This window comes from Podarcis raffonei, chromosome 13, assembly GCF_027172205.1.
Source record: "Podarcis raffonei isolate rPodRaf1 chromosome 13, rPodRaf1.pri, whole genome shotgun sequence".
Classification (NCBI taxonomy): domain Eukaryota; kingdom Metazoa; phylum Chordata; class Lepidosauria; order Squamata; family Lacertidae; genus Podarcis; species Podarcis raffonei.
In genome coordinates this window covers 18,244,186-18,264,642 of record NC_070614.1, presented here as the reverse complement: position 1 = coordinate 18,264,642, position 20,457 = coordinate 18,244,186, and the positions used below count along the sequence as shown (strand labels likewise).

The window sequence follows — 20,457 nt, the reverse complement described above, 5'->3', positions numbered from 1 at the left end:
GGCCATCGCTGCCTCCTGCTGCTGTGAGTTCCACAGTTTAACTGCACTGTGCAGAGACGTACGTACTTTCTTTTGTCTTCCCATAATCTTTAAACATTCAGCTGCATTGGATGGCCACTGCAGAGAGGAAGAAAAACTTCACTATACACTTCCTCCATGCCATGCATGAATTTGTAAATCTCAATCGTGTCACTTCTTACCTCTCCAAACACTGCAACTTTCCCTCATAAGGGAACTGCTCCACCCCTGATCATTTTGGTTGCTCTTTTCTGGACCACCTCCAGCTCTACAATATTGTGAGATGACCAGAACTGTACACTGTATTCCAAATGCCACACCATAGCTTTCTTTAATATCAGCAGTTTTATTTTTCAATTCCTGTCCTAATGATTCCTGATGTGGAATTAGCTTATTCACAGCTGCCACCCCAATGGATCAACATCTTCATCAAGCTATCCAAGGTCTCGTTCCTGGTCAGTCACCCCATGAATGTTTATGTGACATGAATTGCCTTATGTCACATTGAATTGCATTTGTCATGCTACTGCCCATTCCCCCAGTTTGGAGAGGTCCTTTTAGCGCTCTTCACAATCTCTTCCACTCAGCCCTGTTTCTCCATAACATCTATATCAGGAGGCCTTGCAGGCCCTGGACCAGTCAGTACCTGGATGCACTGATGGGATGAATGAGTGAAAATAAGCTGAACTTGAACCCTGGCAAGATGGAGGCACTGTGGGTAAATGGTTTTCTTACAATCGAGCAGAAAATTTTGTTAAATAAAAATTATCCAGGGAGCTAATTCTGGTAAACATGATTGCCTCCTCCATTTGATCTTCACATCCATCTTGTGCAATAGATAGTGATAGCAGTTCAACCCGTGGGATCTGCATGATTCAGTGGGGAAGAGAAATGGCTCTTGCATCCTGAATTGTGCAATGCAGCCCACCTTGGATGCCGTCTACCTTCCCATATATCCTATTGAAATCCAGCGTGTATAATTTTTATGCTCCAGATAGTTTGTGCAAATTTAACATGTTTGCCAGGTGTTCGCCTTTAGCTTTTCATTACACAATCGCCTACTATAAAAAATACTTGAGACCAGCTGGATAAATTAAAGGGGGGGAAACGACACAGTGAGTCACCTGCTGACTGGACCGCCGTTTTCCACTTCGCTCTGGGTGCGAGCTTCTGGAAAGGAGGCCTGAAACATTAACAAAGATATTTTCCTGTTCAAGGCTTTCCAAACCTGTAATAAACGTGTGCGTAAGGCAGGGGACTTCTGCAAGGAGGTTGGGTTGCGTCCGATTCTTCAAAGGCGCCTAGAAGTGGCAAGTTCAAAGCGCTGATTCACCTGCGATGCGCTTTAATAACGATGCTAACATCCGCGTAAGGCACTCTCGCGGGGTGGGGGTGGAGAAAAGGAAGTCGCTGCGCATCCTGCACGGGTGGGAGCACGCGTGGAAGGGGATGCAGCGGTGAGCGGATCTATCTCGTCGCCTCGCGCTGCTGCTGCAACGACCAAGGATCTCGCCTGGCCAGTCCACCATGGTGCCCCACCGGCTGCGGGTCGGACGCGGTACGTAGGCGAAGGGGGTGGAAAGGGGGGGGGATCCGTGGAGAGGTGCGCGCAGGATGATGGCTCCTCCTCGGGCTGCTTCGCTCGGGCGTTTGTGCGGCGCGGCCCGGGCGCATCTCCTCGCCGCCGGGCCTAAGCGGTGCACGGGAGGGGGCCGGGCGCCCTCCGCACGTGCCGCGGCAGACACGCGCACCAGCAGCCCAGCGGGCAGGGCTGCGGCGTATCAGGTTGCAAAGCCCTCTTCCCTCCCCTCGCCGCTCTCCGCGCGTTGACGTGCGAGAGGCGGCGGTGGGGCTTCGCAAGAGCGAAGATGGCAGCGCTGGCCGAGCCTCTGGGGCTGGAGAGGGGTAAGCTGCGCCGGCGGTGGAGAAGGAGGGAAGACATGGTCTTGGAGAGGGGTGGGCATCTCCTGCGCCTGGAGTGGGAGAGATCCGCGGGTGGCTGGAAGGGGGAGATTCCCGCGGATATGGAGGGAGGAGGAGGAGGAGGAGGATCGGGGCGGATGGATCCGCCAGCTCCGGCGCACCAAAGCGAGCAAGAGCCGTGCGCCCTCGCTGCGTCCCAGGGGGATGGCGGGGAGGGAAGAGAGCATCGCCGGGGCGCGCGCGCGGGAAGGCGAGATCCCGCGGAAAGATGGAGGTGGCGGGTGGGTCCTCCCTCCCTCCCTTGCTCGGCATGGCTGCTGAGGAGGAGATCGGCGCCGCTTCGTCGCAGCTCGCCCGGATCTTCGCTTTCGCGCGCTCTCCTTTACGCGCGGCGAGAGCGCAAGGGAAGCGCGAGGCGATATTCGCCGGGGCGGCTGAGGCGCGTCGCCCGAGGCGGCCCGGGGCTTCCTCCCGCTCCGCTGACAACCCCGCCGTCTCTTCTCCCTCTCCTCAGATGTGGCGCGGGCGGTTGAACTGCTGGAGCGGCTGCAGCGCAGCGGGGAGGTGCCGCCTCAGAAACTCCAAGCCCTTCAGAGGGTGTTGCAGAGCAAATTCTGCTCGGCCATCAGGGAGGTGAGCGAGCGACTCTTCCCGGGTCCTTCCTTGGCAGACGCTTCTCCTTTTCTTCATTTATACTTTCGTCTCTCCCCTCGCGCTCCTTGCCTGGCCTTCTTCCTCTACACCAGTTCGTCACCCACTTCCCCCACCTGTCACTGCCAGTTGCACCTGTGTCACACGCATCTGGCCTCTTGTCACTCCCCTGTCACCCCGACCTTTGTCCTATGTTTGCAATCAGGCAGTGGCAGACTTGGGGCTTTCAAATTTCAGCACAACGCCAAAATCTGGTGCATCTAGCCTCTTGCCTTCCGCTCTGCAACATGCTGATGCCTGGATAGCTGAGTTGGTTAGAGCACTGTGATCCTAAGGCCCGGATGGGACAGCTGCATTTCAGGGGGTTGGACTAGTTAGTCCTTAGGGTCCCTTCCAACTCCATGATTTTTATGATTTCTTGCAGCGCCCTCTCAGCTGGGCACTCAGGGCAGGCAAGCCACTTACACTCCCTAACTCCACCTCTGAACCAACTGTTAGGCGCTCGCCTCAGAGAGCTGATTTGAGGTTTCCTAAAAAGAGCTTCAAATCATTAGTTAGTTAGCTGTATTATTATCTGTGCTTTTAACGTTAGGCAAAGGGGAGAGGTGCTTGTGGGATTTTTCTGCCTCAGGTGGCGAAATAACTTGATGGGCCTTGGTGCACTGTGCGCCTTTCATAGGAGGGGGCTGACACCACTTGCTGCCTCACGCAGGAAAATGTCTGAAGTGGCCTCTGTCTGGACTCTCCTTTAAACACTCCTAATCCCTTCTGTATCCCCTCAAAGTCAATACAGTGGTACCTTGGGTTAAGAACTTAACTCATTCCGGAGGTCCGTTCTTAACCTGAAACTGTTCTTAACCTGAGGTACCACTTTAGCTAATGGGGCCTCCTGCTGCTGACGCGCAATTTCTGTTCTCAACCTGAAGCAAAGTTCTTAACTCGAGGTACTATTTCTGGGTTAGCATAGTCTGTAACCTGAAGCGTATGTAACCTGAAGCGTCTGTAACCCGAGGTACCACTGTATTAGGAAGAAGGGAAGCAGCCTTATATATTTACTCAGACCATAGGTCCCATCTAGAGCATTACAGTCATACCTCAGGTTACAGACGCTTCAGGTTGTGTTTTTTCAGGTTTCGGACCACTGCGAACCCAGAAGTACTGGAGCAGGTTACTTCCAGGTTTCAGCCGTCGCACATGCATAGAAGCGCTAAATTGCACTATGCACAGAAGCGCCGAATCACAACCCTCGCATGTGCAGACGCGGGTTGCGAACATGCATCCCGCACGGATCACGTTTGCAACCTAAGCATCCACTGTCTTGTTTACACTGGCAGACAGCAGCTCGCCAGGGATTCAGACTGGGGTATTTCTCATGTCTACGCAGAGGTACCAAGAACTGAATCATAGAAACATAGCACCATGAAAGGAGATGTTCTACCTGCTCTCCCCGCCCCCCGTCTGGCTTCCATGCCCTCTTATCTCCTGTTCTGTCCATCCCATATTCCCATTCCACAGCGGATGCTTCTTTCAAGTATCCTCCTTAGCATCTGTGTTCCAAGTGGTGTCAACTCCAGACTTGGCGCACAAATCTCCATGACTTCCAAGACAACAATGCCCATTTACACCACAAAGAACTCATAACCCACCTACTTTCAGCAGCCAGAAACACCATAACCAGACACTGGAGAGACCTGTCAGGAGTAAGCATGGACCGATGGTACCAAATAGTATGGGAAACAGCCCTACTAGAAAAATTAACTAATAAACTGAAACTGACACGGGGACAAACAGAAGAAGACACCTTCACCCCGGTATGGCTCCCCTTTATCACATACACAGCCCAACAGGACAATGACAATAACCCACCAACAGCATACAAATCAATATGGCTAACCTGATCCAAAACACACACCCACCTCACTCACCACAGCCAAAGATCACACACAGCCAATCACAAACAAACAATCACACCCTAGGCCAACCCCAACCTCTCTCACCACCAAAGGAACACAAGTGAACAACACAAGCACGCTGACACCAAACTCCACATACATTAAGCATAATAGAAACACCGCTACCCGACCCCACCCCCATCCATCTCCCCTCCCTCCACCCCCCTTTCTTTTTTTCCCTTTTCTTTTTTTTTTCTTCTCCCCCTAATGCCTCAACAAATGAAACGGATTTGTAAAAATGTTACATGAAAAAAATACACGATGCATTACACTTACACTGTAAAACAAGAAAACCCTTAATAAAATATTTTTTAAAAAAACAAATCTCCCTGACACCCCCCTTTTTATTGTCTCTTTTCTGGACAGGTCTATGAGCAGTTGTATGACACACTGGATATCACAGGGAGTGCTGAAATTCGGGCGCATGCCACAGCTAAGGTATGAGAAGAAATCTCTTGCTTTGCTTCCAGTTGTGTAGGTTCCCACCATCTGCTACGCATTTTGAGAAGCTGTTTGCCTGCTTGTTGTGATTCTTCTTTGAAAAAAATGGATCCAGCCAGATGCCATTTTGAACAGAAGTGGCTGGCTGAACCTTTCAAAGCTGCACTGATTTTAACCAGTGGTTTCAAAACTGCATTGGTTTCAACTGCAGGTTTTGAAACTGCACTATTATTATTTTTATCATTCTGTTCCTTAGAATTCTTGTGCAACGCTTGGTCTGAAGTTGCTAGTTCTCTTTTTCATAGAATTCATATTTCATTCAACTTACTGAATTTGCTGTAATGGCGCTAGATAGCTTAAAAGCAATGTTCGAAATTAGCCAGGCGCGTTTTGCATCTGACTTTCCCGGGTGCCAGGATGTTGCCTGACGTCTCCACCATCTGGTGAACCTTGGATCTTGGCTGTTTTCACACACTAGTAGCACACACTGTAGAATTCAATCCGTTATATTTTATCTGCACAATCGGAATGAATTTCAGGAACCAACCACAAAGTCGTATTGAAAAATACTGCTTCCGAGCTGTCTGGCCCCAAAATCAACTAAACTTTCTGTTTTGGCGACTGTGACACTGGTTTAAGGAGCCATTTGGTGCCTAACTTATATAGCCGAGTTTCTAACACTGCTTAAAAGGCTGTGGGCCAGCCCTTTCATTAGACAGAGTGAGGCAGATGCCTCAGACAGCTCACTTTCAATGTCACGAAAGGACAACAACCTGATATTTAGTTTTGCTGGGCTTTTTAAAACTATTATTTACTAAGCGATGGTTGTACACCCAGGGAGAGGTACCCATGCGTCGGGTGTCAAAATAACTTGACCGGCCTTTGGCTGCAAGCACCTTGACGTGGGGCCGGGATGAGGGCAAGATGCCATCAAGCAGCAAAAACAGCTTAGTCTGGCCCTGATTAAATAGCTTTAGAAGGGGATTAGACCAACTCGGGAAGCAAAGAGACTTTCAGTGGCTATTAGTCATAATGGCTATATGCACCCTTTGGGTCTGGAGGCCATATACCTCTCAGGGTACCAGTTTGCTGGGAACAACAGGAGGAGAGGGCTGTTTTGCCTTGCTTTTGGCTTCCCTGAGGCACCTGGATGCACTGTGCTGGAAACAGGGTGGTCAACTGAATGGAGCTTCCTTAGAACCAATATCTGTATTTAAAATATGGTGTGAAAATCGCTAGAAATGGGCTGTTTGTAAAGTGGTCTGCCTGTGCTCTTCTGCTTGGTAGTGTTCTAAAGCGGCTTGCATAAGATGAGTAAAAGCAATAGGAAAGTAGGTTGTCCCTGTGTGTGCAAGTTTACAGTCTAAAAGGCATGGCACGAAAGGAAAAGAGGAGGAGGAGGGAGAAGGAAGGGATGGGGAATACAAGACTGTATGTGTGTCACAGTTTTGTAGGGGGCGGAGGGGGAACACAGAATGTTACTGTAGTTTCAAAATCTAATTTCTGAGATTCTCTGCTTTCATTTCTTTTTTAAAAAACCAAGTTTCTAGTCCTTATAGCCCCAAATATATGCTTGAAAGTTTGGGGACTAATACGTTTTCCAGTTATTGGAGCGCCTACCCCAGTAACTTGAAAAAGGAAAGAAAGAATAAGTCTTACAACATAAGTGATGACATGGCAGCTGAGCAATTCGCATAATTTATATGGGGTTGTAAAATTCAGTTTATCTTGGCACTGAATTTATTTACTAATGCTTAGTATGGAGTATGCAGAACCCTGGGTAGAAATATGCACATAGGTTAATTTGAGTAATTTGACAGTGGCTGAGGGAACCCAGTTAGATAGCCAGCATATACATGATGATATGATATAATAATAATAATTTATTTATACCCTGCCCATCTGGCTGAGTTTCCCCACCCACTCTGGGCGGCTCCCAATTGAGCGTTAAAAACAACACAGCATTAAATATTAAAAACTTCCCTAAACAGGGCTGCCTTCAGATGTCTTTTAAAGATAAGATAGCTGCTTATTTCCTTGACATCTGATGGGAGGGTGTTCCACAGGGTGGGCGCCACTACCAAGAAGGCCCTCCGTCTGGTTCCCTGTAACCTCACTTCTTGCAATGAGGGAACCGCCAGAAGGCACTCGGAGCTGGATCTCAGTGTCTGGGCTGAACGATGGAGGTGGAGACGCTCCTTCAGGTATACTGGGCTGAGGCCGTTTAGGGCTTTAAAGGTCAGCACCAACACTTTGAATTGTGCTCAGAAACGTACTGGGAGCCAATGCAGATCTCTCAGGACCGGTGTTATGTGGTCCCGGCGGCCGCTCCCAGTCATCAGTCTAGCTGCCTCATTCTGGATTAGTTGTAGTTTCCGGGTCACCTTCAAAGAGAGATGATGAGGGATGAGTCGGAAATGAAAACCCGAGGGAATTGGGGCACGAGGGGAAGGGTTTTGCCACTGTGGTGTAGTGGTTAAGAGCCAGTGTGGTGTAGTGGTTAAGAGCGGTAGTCTCGTAATCTGGTGAACCGGGTTCGCGTCTCTGCTCCTCCACATGCAGCTGCTGGGTGACCTTGGGCCAGTCACACTTCTTTGAAGTCTCTCAGCCCCACTCACCTCACAGAGTGTTTGTGTGGGGGAGGAAGGGAAAGGAGAACGTTAGCTGCTTTGAGACTCCCTAAAGGGAGTGAAAGGCGGGATATCAAATCCAAACTCTACTTCTTCTTCACTGACTTTTAAAGACGTCTTCGAAACAGTCCTAAATACTGGTGCAGACTCTTCTCTGCTTCCTCCCCATATCCAGGCGACGGTGGCTGCTTTTGCAGCGAGCGAAGGGCACGCACACCCACGGGTGGTGGAACTGCCCAAGACAGACGAAGGCCTGGGCTTCAACATCATGGGGGGAAAGGAGCAGAACTCTCCCATCTACATCTCCCGCATCATCCCAGGGGGCGTGGCTGACCGCCACGGCGGCCTCAAGCGAGGAGATCAGTTGCTGTCAGTCAATGGCGTGGTGTGTATATTGGGGGGCAGGCGATACGAGAGGCTTCTTTTTGGGTGTATGGAAGCGGGATACGGGTTTGCAGGAAGCGGAAACAGTTGGGGTGGGTGGAGATCCAAAACAACTCAGGGGATACAGAGCGTACTCAGTCAATTGCGGAATGCTGATTGGCTGATTTTATTTGTGGTTGCACATGTATTGTTGATTTTATATAGGCATAATACATAAAATTGGGAGGCGGGTGGCGCTGTGGGTTAAACCAAAGAGCCTAGGACTTGCCGATCAGAAGGTCGGCGGTTCGAATCCCCGCGATGGGGTGAGCTCCCGTTGCTCGGTCCCTGCTCCTGCCAACCTAGCAGTTCAAAAGCACGTCAAAGTGCAAGTAGATAAATAGGTACTGCTCCGGCGAGAAGGTAAATAGTGTTTCCGTGCGCTGCTCTGGTTTGCCAGAAGCAGCTTAGTCATGCTGGCCACATGACCCGGAAGCTGTACGCCGGCTCCCTCGGCCAGTAAAGTGAGATGAGCGCCACAACCCCAAAGTCGGCCACGACTGGACCTAATGGTCAGGGGTCCCTTTACCTTTAATACATAAAATTACATGGTTTCCAAAAAACCATGTGTGCTGTTATCTGGAGGTTTACTCTAGCTGATTGATGGCTGTTATTTCTTTTTCTTTATTAGATTTGTACACCTATAGATCTCAGGGTGGCTCACAACATAAAATCGCAATAAAATAAAAAAAAATAGTGGTACCTCGGTTTTCGAACATCTCCATTGACGAACATTTTGGTTTTCGAACGCCGTAAACCCAGAAGTAAATGCTTCCGTTTTTGAACACGCCTCAGAAGTCGAATGGTCTTCCGGAATAGATTATGTTCGAAAACTGAGGTACCACTGTAATAAAAAGAGCAGAAACAAACCAATAATCCCCTCTCCCCAACACATTTTAAAAGGGCATTGGATGTCAATCAGCCAAAGGCCTGGTTAAAGAGGAACGTTTCCGCCTAGTGCCTGAAGGTGTATAATGAGGGCACCAGGCGAACGTCCCTGGGGAGAGCATTCCACAGATGGGGAGCCACTGCAGAGGAGGCCCCGTTCTCGTGTTGCTACCCTCCGGACCTCTCGAGGAGGAGGCACACGATAGAGGCCCTTGGAAGATGATCTCAGGGTCTGGGTAGGTTCTTATGGAAACAGGCAGTCCTTGAGGTGTTGCGGTCCTGAGCCATTTAAGGAGAGGGAAAACGGGGCTGGCTTCACACTGCAGTGTTTTGCTGCTGGTCCCGCTTGCGTAAATATGTCATTTGAGGCAGGGACGGCTGCTTCTCATGGACCACAGCAGTGACGATGGGTGGTGAAAACTGGAGTCTTGGATCAGGAAATGCACTTATTTCTCTTGTGGCGTTGCTTTTCTTCCTTGTTTCCTGCAGAGCGTGGAGGGCGAGCAACACGAGCGGGCGGTGGAGCTCCTGAAAGCAGCCCAGGGTACCGTGAAGCTGGTTGTGCGCTACACGCCCAAAGTACTCGAAGAAATGGAGGCGCGCTTTGAGAAGATGCGGACGGCGCGGCGCCGGCAGCAGCATAACAGCTACTCGTAAGAGCGGGCCGGGAAACAGGGCTTTCCAAGCAGCAGTTCTTCCGGGGGATAGTTTGGGTGGCCAGGGGCAGAAGAGGGCGGGGCTACCGCACCTGGAAGGTGAGATGGCAGCAGGTGTACCGTATTTTTCGCTCTATAGGACACACCCGACCATAGGACGCACCTTGTTTTAGAGGGGGAGAACAAGGGGGGGGAAATCTCCCCCTCTCTGCGCAGTGCCCCTTCAGCGAAGCGGCAGGAGAAATGGAGCCCCTTCCATTTCTCCTCCCGCTTAGCTGAAGGGGCACTGTGCCTTAGCTGAAGGGGCACCTACCCTTCAGTGAAAGGAACCCGGTGCACACCGACCCCTCTCGCTCTCCAGGCTTCAGTGAAGGCAACCCGAAGCTTCTGGAGCGCAGCAGGAACGCTCCCTCTGCGCTTCGGAGGCTTCGCGTTGCCTTCACTGAAGCCAAGGAGCCTGCATTCACTCCATAAGACGCACATACATATTTCCCCTTAACTTTTGGAGGGGGAAATGTGTGTCTTATAGAGCGAAAAGTACGGTAGCTTGAAGCCAGGTGGCTGACAGTGTCAGCTGAGTCACACAAGTCCAGCCATTAGGTTTGGGAGAGAAGTTGGGGTTTATATTTGGAATCTGATTTATCCTCATTGCCGGCATCAAATCTGAAATCGCAGTGTTGAAATCTTCCTGGTATCTGATCAACATGTGCAAATCTAGAACTGGGGTAAGGAATACATGCTTTCCCTCTGGATTCTATTCATCTGTGTGTCCCTATAGAGAGAGGGAGTGAGATCAATATTTGATGCTTCTGGGAGAGCGTCTTGCAAATGACACAGTTGGGTGTTGGCAAGAGGAAAGGGCAGGCACGGAAGAGAGGAGAAATCCGGGTGCAGAACCCTCAATATTTATTTATTAAGGGCCGTTTATGTTAAATATATCTAGGGAGTGGATGGCAACTTAAAAAAGCAAACAGACCCAAATTACCAAAAGCAATACAATAAAACGATCAATGCAAAGTACTGACAACATAAGTAAAAAGTACATAAATGGAATAAAGCATGACAATAATAAAAATAACAATATTAATATTAATAATTTATTATTTATACCCAGCCACTCTGGGCGGCTCCCAACAGAATATTAAGAACACGATAAAACATCAAAATTTTAAACTTCCTAAATAGGGCTGCCTTCAGATGTCTTCTAAAAGTCAGATAGCTGTTTATTTCTTGACATCCTCATTATGGTTCAGAAACCAATTGATCTGGTTTTCTTGTGACCCACCTCTCCCTTCCTCTCCCTTGCCATCATCACATCCTAGCTTGCTCTTAGATAAAGGTAAAGGGACCCCTGACCATTAGGTCCAATCGTGGCCGACTCTGGGGTTGCGGCGCTCATCTCGCTTTATTGGCCGAGGGAGCCAGCGTACAGCTTCTGGGTCACATGGCCAGCATGAGTAAGCTGCTTCTGGCGAACCAGAGCAGCGCATGGAAACGCCATTTACCTTCCCGCTGGAGCAGTACCTATTTATCTACTTGCACTTTGACATGCTTTTGAACTGCTAGGCTGGCAGGAGCAGGGACCGAGCAACGGGAGCTCACCCCGTCACGGGGATTTGAACCGCTGACCTTCTGATCAGCAAGTCCTAGGCTATGTGGTTTAACCCACAGCGCCACCCGCGTTAGTTAACTAGAGTGGCCACATGGAAAAAAAATATTAGTCCTTTCTCAGAGTTTTAAGAAAAACTTCTTTTGTGTCTGCCTGCCTCCCTGCTTGCTCTCACGGTTGGTATTTCCTATCTCTCTTTGTTTCTTCAGATCCCTGGAGTCCCGAGGATAATTTGCATCATTATCTATCTGGTTTGTTTGGGCCGGCCTGCGATTTTTTTCCCACCCCACCGCACCCTCCCCGATGGTTTTATCTGTATAGCAGGAGACATATTTATCTGCCTTCCTCCTCATTGCCAGGAGGTGGGCTCCTATGTACAGTATTTATTCTCCACAATCCTCTTATTTAAAGATGTTCTGTGTGAGTGACTGTGTATCTGTGCGAGTCCCTACCCTTTGTGAAACTGAAGAAGGTACCGCAAAGCCCCCAAGAGCCTGTTCTTTGCTGCCTATGATGTACAGGGCTATAAAAAAATAGAGGAAAATGGAAAGCTCCCACGTCTAATGCCTCTCCTCTAGGGATGGTTTCGTTTCCATTGCAGGGTGAGGGGTCCCCTCTCTAGCCAGCCTCCCACCCTAATAATAATAATAATAATAATTATTTATATCCCGCCCTCCCCAGCCGAAGCCGGGCTCAACAACAATAAAATAGTGCAACATTCTAAAAACAATTCATTATAAAAATTAATTAAAATCAAATTGATGGCAACCATTAAGCTAAAGTTCTGTGAAGATTGCCAGAGGAGGGAGTCAGGCTGCGCCTTGACCAAAGGCCTGGTGGAACAGCTCTGTCTTGCAGGCCCTGCGGAAAGATGTCAAGTCCCGCAGGGCCCTAGTCTCTTGTGACAGAGCGTTCCACCAGATTGGAGCCGCAGCCGGAAAAGCCCTGGCTCTAGCTGAGGCCAGCCTAACCTCTCTGTGGCCTGGGACCTTGAGGATGTTTTTATTTGAAGACCGTAAGTTCCTCTGTGGGACATCGCAGGAGAGGCGGTCCCGTAGGTATGAGGGTCCTAAGCCGTATAGGGCTTAGACACAGAAACGCCAACACTGATGAGAAGGCGTGGTGTAGCCCTGGCTTTGGGCCTGGGTTCAAATCTAACTGGCTGACCATATCACCTGTCCCTCTCTCTCTCAGCCTAACGTACCTCACAGGGTTGTTGTGAGGACAGAACAGTGAAAACCCATGTTTGGTGCCCTTGAGTTCCTTGGGATATCTTGCCAATTAATACTGATAAGAGCTTTGGAGTGAGAGAATTGTCCCAGGGCTCTAGGGCTACAACTTTACCAAGCCAAACCATTTTTTTTTCTATAGCAACCCATAGTAGAATGTGATTTTTTTTTATAAAAAAGCAAAACAAGGTTGGATATGGATGTGGGAAATCACAATAATTTCAGCTGCAAAGCTCACTGGCGATCTTTGGGTAAACTTGTGTACACTCAGCCTCAGTTCTCCGTCTGTAAAATGGGGGCTGGAACGGCCTCCCTCGCAAAGTTGCTGTGAGGATTAATGAGATAAAAAACAGCAAAACGCTATGGAGTTTTATAAATAACACGACGTGTATGTAAATAATGTCTGTCCAGATTATACTAAGTAAGAAAAGATAACCCCCCTTACCCCACAACAATCACAACAGACCTCTATTTTAGATTTCTCTTAACAGGCCTCTAAATGACTATCCTGTCCGCAGACAGCTTTCCGGGTCATGTGGCCAGCATGACTAAACCGCTTCTGGCGCAACGGGACGCCATGACAGAAGCCAGGGCACACAGAAATGCCGTTTACCTTCCCGCCGCAGTGGTACCTATTTATCTACCTGCACTGGTGTGCTTTCAGTTAGTTTCAGTGGCAACAGCTCCATCAGAGTGTTGGCAGAAAGGGGAAAAAATCAGAATGAAATAAGCTGCAGTGCAGTTTGACCCTTTGACCAGCAGGTGGAGCACTTAATGAATCTCTGGTCAGGATTTATGAAAAAGTAATGTTTAGGTGAATTTTGGGGAGAAGTTGTGGCACTAGCTGCATAATAATGATTTGAGAATGCTGACATAAAATATCATGGCTCCCAGCCCCATCAGAATGCGAAAGCCTGTGGTTCTAAGCTGATCCATGCTGACTTGAAATCACCTGATTGCTTCAGTCTGATTTAGTTGGCATGGGTCAGAGAAACCCACTGTTACTTGCCGCGACATTCAGAAAGCCAAGCCAAAGAGTTACCGTATTTTTCTGTGTATAAGACGTCCCCAAGTATAAGACCACCCCAATTTTTTGAGCCCCAAATTAAGAAATAATTAATTTCAACATTCCGTGTATAAGACGACCCCCAATTTTAAACTTTTAAAAGAATGGGGGGAAATATAGACTTAGACACGGAAAAATACAGTATGTGCAAAAAGGTCGCCCAGGCTGGGAGTTGGCACAGGTTTGTGTGAAATCTGCCGCTTTCATGTGTCGATAGGGTGCAATTTAGGAAGAAGACCCATAGCTCAGTGGGTACAGCCCATGCTTTGCCTGCAGTAGTTAATAATAATGACAATAATTTTATTATTTGTACCCCCACTCATCTGACTGGTTTGCCCCAGCCACTCTGGGTGACTCCTCCAGGATAAGTTCAGGCCCTGGTGTTTTTCAGCTGAAAGGATCAGATGATACCTGAGACACAGGAAGAGTCATTGCCGGTCAGAATAGACAACACTGTTATGCTAGACCAGGGATGGGGGAAACCCTCCATTTGTTGCCGAACCACAACTCCCATCAGCCCTTGCCAGTGTGGCCACTGCAGGGGTGGATGGTGGGAGTTGTAGTTCAGGAACACCCAGAGATGTTTCTGCATGCCCGATATAGAGGGTCGCAGGTTCTCTACCCAGGCCTAGCTGGACAAAATTGTCTCTGACCTTGTGTGAAGCAGGTTCTTAACAGAAAACGAAGCATGCATGTTTGATAGGCTCTGCGTGCAAAAAATAAATAAATAAATGTCCCAGGTTGGGAACAGATGGATGAAAAGCCTCTGCCCCTGTTGTAAGGCGACTTCCTAATTTACAGCGAAATAGATAGCTGAGCAGGCTGTTCAAACTAGTCTTTCATTTAATCCCAAGAGCACACCTGTATGCTAAAATGCAACTCTTAAGAGTTGTCCAGCACTGTTCCGTCCAAGCTGGTTGTATTTACGACGGCAAAATGTGTCGAATTGCAAAAATTTAAAAAGAAATATTTTCCTGGATGCTGGAATTCGATAAAATAATCCAAAAGGAGTGTCGAATCTCCTTGTAAATGCCTAGATTTATTTGAATACGGTGTTGCTTTTTTCCGGATCGGTGCTCTGCGTACAGTACTTCCCCTGAGCTCAAATGAAAAACTGAGTTTTTTCCGAAAACATCCCTCCTTTCAAGTTGTGCTTCTTCGCAGAACTGGGACCCACCCCATGTAAGCGCAGAATATGGGCTCAGGGCCAACCGACAGACTTGACGTGCTGGTTTTTTAAAATGCAGGTTGCATCAGCTTTGAGGGGTGGGGGCCGAGGGTGCTGATAATTAACGGGATTAGTGCAGGCATGGAGAGCGAATTCCTCCCATGTCACAGTCCAGAGGAAAATCTTCTGTAATTGGGGCTGTAAACCAGCAGTTTATGCAGGAGTTACGTTCCGGCGATCCCGTCTAAAAGCCAAAGTTGCGTATAGTCAAAACACATTGGCTTTAATGGTGGCTGGGATTGCCAACAACATTTTTCCTGGAACCCTGCACTCTTTTTAATTTTTCCCACGTGTGTAAAACTTGAAGGTGCACAAGTTAAAGGTGCACAAGTTGTGGGCTTACTGCCTTTGCTTTTGGAGGGTGATGTTTTTACCCACTTATCTCCAACAAACTCACACCATGTTCAAGAGGGCTTTCCTTCAAGACTGCAGAATGGGAGGAAAAGGTTAAATTTCCCTTCTACGTCTGCTCTGATCCCGTTAATTATCGGCCCCCTAAGTATGCTGATAGGATTTTGTAATTAACTTGCATTTTAAAAAAAAATTGCAAAAGGCTTTTAACTTCAGGTCTAGTTTGGCTCTGAGAGGAGGTCATGAAGAGAACATATGCTTTAGCGCCTTAAAAAGCAAGTACCGTATTTTTTGCTCTATAAGACTCACTTTTTCCCTCCTAAAAAAGTAAGGGGAAATGTGTGTGCGTCTTATGGAGCGAATGCAGGCTGCGCAGCTATCCCAGAAGCCAGAACAGCAAGAGGGATTGCTGCTTTCACTGCGCAGCGATCCCTCTTGCTGTTCTGGCTTCTGAGATTCAGAATATTTTTTTTCTTGTTTTCCTCCTCCAAAAACTAGGTGCGTCTTGTGGTCCGGTGCATCTTATAGAGCAAAAAATACGGAAAATACAACTTTTCAGGTCCTTGCAATTGATGCTCATAGTCTCTGTTGGGGGTTCCTTGGATTCATGCCTTTGCTCAGTCTGTCCATTGGTTTGGGGTTTGTTTAAAACTCCGTATTCCCATCTCTGATCAGCAGATTCCTGTGTCATGTTTCACAGCACTCCCAGGCTTCCGTTTTTAAAAAGCAATTTGCCATGCACCACGGAAGCTGGATGAGCGAGAACACAAGCTCAGAGGCTCCCTTGGACTTCTTGGCTCTTCAGATTGCTGAAACGGTCCAGGATGCCGTGCCATGGTCAAGAACGAGAGCGGCTAGCCCAGTGTTTCCCAAACCAGTGTTTCTCCAGTTGTTTTTGGACTACAACTCCCATCATCCTTAGCTAGCAAGACCAGCGGTCAGGGATGATGGGAACTGTAGTCCAAAAACAGCTGGACACCCAAGATTGGGAAACTAGCCCTGTGGCTTCCCAGATGCTATTTGGTGCAGCTTCCATCAGCCTTAGCTGGCATAGTAAATGAGAGTTGTAGTCCAGCAAATATCAGGAGGTCTGCAGGTTTGCCACACTTGATTTAGAGCAGTGGTGGCCAAACTGGCCCTCCAGCTGTTTTGGGACTACAATTCCCATCATCCTTGGCCACTGGTCCTGTTAGATACGGATGATGGGAGTTGTAGTCCAAAAACAGCTGGAGGGCCATGTTTGGCCACCACTGATTTAGAGGGACCAAATAGCTTGCTTGTGGCATTATGCCCCCCCTAATAATACACTGTTGTTGGGGAGCACATGTAACACTTCGCCATTGCTCTGACTAGAGTGGGGTGCAAATATCTTTTTCCTGGCCCAGTCAAACCCCACACCCCACCCTGTCTTGCCCAAAGGTTCAGCCAAAAGTGTTGTGCTCCTCCTAATTAACCCTCTCTAGGAAAATCTGTCTTCCTTTAGCAGAACCCCATACTTCAGTGGGCTTTTTTGCCAGCTACCCGGTCCCCATGGGTGTCATGTGATTATACCACTAGCAGGTCACTGGTTGATCAGCGCTGTAAGGGAAGAGTGCCAGGGAACTCCTGTGTAAGCTGTTCCAAAAGAAGAGTGTGATTTAAATGTCAATAAACTAGTAAAGCACAGTGTTTGAGAAGCCTCACTTCGTATTACAGTCTGTTTTTGCATCTCCCCACTCCCCTTTCTGCTCTTTAAAATGGGTGTTTGAACCTCAGTTGGAGAATGATTCTGCAAATGTACACACTAGGGTTGGGCGATTCCTGGTTTTCAATATTGTGATAAAGGTAAAGGTAAAGGGAACCCATGACCATTAGGTCCAGTCGCGGACGACTCTGGGGTTGCGGCGCTCATCTCGCTTTATTGGCCAAGGGAGCCGGCGTACAGCTTCCGGGTCATGTGGCCAGCATGACTAAGCCGCTTCTGGTGAACCAGGGCAATGCACGGAAACGCCGTTTACCTTCCCACCGGAGTGGTACCTATTTATCTACTTGCACTTTTGACATATCACCTGCCAAACATGGTGATATAATGACATATCACAATGTCTGAAGTAAGGATGGAGCTATGTAGAGGCGTTGGCTGGCTTCACGGTTTTCCTCACATTGTGATTTTTGTGTAGCGCGCGCACACGCACACACACGATTTGTGATATATTGCAAGGTCAACAATTATGAAACCGATATCACAATACGGACTTCAAACCAGTTTTGGACGCTATATCGCCCATCCCTAGTACACCCCTAGCTTGGTTCTGTGTCACAACACTCAAGGCACTTGTTACATCAAAGGCCTCTCGTCTCTCTGTCAATAATATGTGGTGTTATGGTGTTTATCGTACCCAACTACGCCCTTCGCCGTAGAAGAAATGTTGGAAGACTTGATTCCAAAGCAGGCTAGATGAAATATTGGCAAACTTGGTTTCCAAAGGCACTCTTCTGTCAAGTTTGTTGGTTCGTTCACCATTCACACAAAAACCTAATACTGTACAATTAAGTGACATAAATTAAGATATTAAAACTGCAATGCAATGCAAATATTAAAATATAGCATCCAGCTAAGGCAGATTGACATAACGAAACCTCTGGGACTAAATATCAGCAGAGGCCTGAGAATATGCCAAAACATCAATAGTGTTTGTGACTATCTGAGCTTACAGAGAGGGGGCCAGCACCAAGAAGGCCCTCTGTCTGATTACTACCAAATTTTTCTCCAAAATGGCACAACCAAGAGAAGCCGCCTCGGCTGATCTTAGTGAATGAGGAAGGTGATGCTGCAGGTAACGATCGCCAGGTGAAAGGCTTTGTAGATCAAAACCTTAAACTGGACCCAATAGCTTATTGGCAGCCAATGGGTGTCTGCAAGGTCAAGGTTCATAAAGCCAGTGGCTAGGGCTTTATGGCTGGCAGAGCACCCACTACTGGGTCTCTGGTGTATTTACACCTCCCTTAGTGCCTTGCTGGCACTGCATTCTGTTTGTGGCCATTCCAGGAGTGTGTGTAAGGAGCATTTTCATGGTACGTGTATCTCTCGGAGTAGGGATGTTGCTTTAGCCATTGTAGGTACAAAATCTGTTTCACCAGCGGCTTAGTCCTGCCACATTACTGAGTTGATATATCTGGTTTGGGCAATGGGATTCTGGTTACATACACGATGGAAGTGCCCCAAGGTAGTGGTAGAATCCTGGGAACACAGTGGGTTTTTATCTAGGGGAAAACGGTTAAATGTGTTTTTTTAATTATTAAAAAAAAAAGCTAAAATATATCCTGTCATTTGGCCTTCAAAAAGGTTCACAAGGCAAATTTTAACATAAAAGAATATAGAAAAATATAATTTGGCAAAATATTTGGACTTTATGATATGTATTTGTATAATTTGGAATATTTAATGTGATTTGATTGGATTGTTAAAATGGAAAACTTAATAAAAAGTATTATAAAAAAAAGAAACAATATAGAAAGCAAAACGCTAACATCAAACACACACAAAATGGCGCACTGTCTCACCTAACATAAGCAACAACTAAAATTGGGGAGCAATCTCAGAAGTCTGGGAGAGGGGATCTTTCCTAACAATCTGAAGGCAATGGAGTCGGATGGACTCCTTTGGAAATAATTCCACAGGGAAGATTTCTGGCAGCTATCAAACTGAGCTTAAGGCAGCCCCTTACATGTCACCAGAAGAGGATGGTTATTTGCTTAAAATGTGCATATGCTGTTTTTTGTGTTTCGATGCAAGTTTAGAAATAATTACTATAATTGTAAATAGAAATACAGAACACCTCACTATCACAGAGGATGCTGTGACCTGCATGCGTACTTAGATTGCTATTTAGGAACTCAATGGGCAACTTCAAGGCTCCTGAGCTCTGTCTTGTCTTCAAAGGACACACCCCTGCTTCTTCCCTCGTCACCATCTCCAAACGCGAGATTTCGTTCAAAAACGGAGGAATGAGACATGCTCCTCTGTTAGATATCATTCATGAGGCATCAACTGACCATCCTGGTCCGTTCATCAACAACCCATTTAGCAAAGGAATGGTCAGTCAGCAACTGAAATTATATGCTTCAAATTACTTAAAACAATGAAACCTTGGGTTTGCTAGATAATTTTGCTAAACCAATGATAAATATACTGAGCTCTTGCAGACTTGAACACAAGTGAGCTGATCCCAAAGTGTTTTGCTTTCATCTTGCAAGCTCAGCTATCGGGGGAAGTCTCATTTCATCATTTAATTTAATCCCTATAACATTCAGTATGCTTCAGTGATCACTGTGAAATTGACCAAAACAAGGATGGCAAATCGGCCTTCAAACTCTCAGCAATATTTTTCAAGGCTTGCTTTCGGATACGTTTAAATGGTAAAGAGAAGCAGCATGTTTTATGCATGGCAAAGGCACAGATCCCTTTGCTTCAATTTTAAAAGGTTCTGATCTGTGCTGAAAATCTTGCTTAGTTATCAGTTGCTTCTGTATTACCTTCTTAAGTAAAGGAATGAGTGCCTTTGGTATGTGAACCTAGTAGAGACCCACTGGTTTGTTTGTTAATAGCAAGTCACTCGGGGTTGTATCCAACTAAGTTATTGTTGGCTTCCATCGGCCTCAAAAGACAATGGAGTGCGCCTCCGGGGGTGAAATTGAACTTCTGGAGAATCACAGCACCTGCTGTGGCTGCTGCAGAGACTGGTACTTGTAACTGCTGCCTCCGGCATTTTTGCTGCATTAGCAGCACCAAAGTGAACTGTCTGGAGCACAAGCCTGAGCAACATTTATAGGGATCCTGGGGTGCCCTGACAAGATCCCCTCTCTGCCTCACTGCCTTGGTCCAAAGGAAAGCAGAGCAAAACAGTGGTACCTCGTGTTAAGAACTTAATTTGTTCTGGAGGTCCGTTCTTAACCTGAAACTGTTCTTAACCTGAGGTACCACTTTAGCTAATGGGGCCTCCCGCTGCTGCCGTGCCACCGCCGCGCAATTTCTGTTCTCATCCTGAAGCAAAGTTCTTAACCTGAGGTACTATTTCTGGGTTAGCGGAGTCTGTAACCTGAAGTGTATGTAACCCGAGGTACCACTGTACATTTGGCACCAGCTTGGCTCAGGAGTTGCTGGAAGAAGGTGTTCAAGGCGCCATCTAACCATCGTAGGGAATCCACTCTGGATAAGTTATAGACCCTTTGAAATGAATAACCTGAAATATAGGGACTCCTGAGGAATAATCATATGTGACCTAAAACTGGGGTGTGGTTGAGCCGAGGCCAACTTATTCCTACCCAAAATGGCATCCCCAAGGTGCGATGGTTGGAAGGTTTCTGTCAGTGAACCAAGAGGGTCTCCACTACTGAGGAAATCCTGGCTTTC

The 20,457-nt window shown here is 47.5% G+C and overlaps 1 protein-coding gene across 2 annotated transcripts; it reads left to right on the top strand.

Annotated features, from left to right (window-relative positions):
• Nucleotides 1-1,152: 1,152 nt before the first annotated feature.
• Nucleotides 1,153-16,747, top strand: LIN7B (lin-7 homolog B, crumbs cell polarity complex component). Of its 2 annotated transcripts, none has more exons than XM_053361086.1 (6): nucleotides 1,153-1,576; nucleotides 2,456-2,574; nucleotides 4,911-4,982; nucleotides 7,791-8,000; nucleotides 9,416-9,579; nucleotides 11,401-16,747. In XM_053361086.1, exons 1-6 carry the CDS (start codon nucleotides 1,546-1,548, stop codon nucleotides 11,420-11,422), a joined length of 618 nt encoding a protein of 205 aa, XP_053217061.1. In that variant the 5' UTR covers nucleotides 1,153-1,545; the 3' UTR covers nucleotides 11,423-16,747. The 2 variants fall into 2 exon arrangements, with proteins under 2 accessions (XP_053217061.1, XP_053217060.1); XM_053361085.1 differs by lacking the exon at nucleotides 1,153-1,576 and adding an exon at nucleotides 1,657-1,923.
• Nucleotides 16,748-20,457: the final 3,710 nt, after the last annotated feature.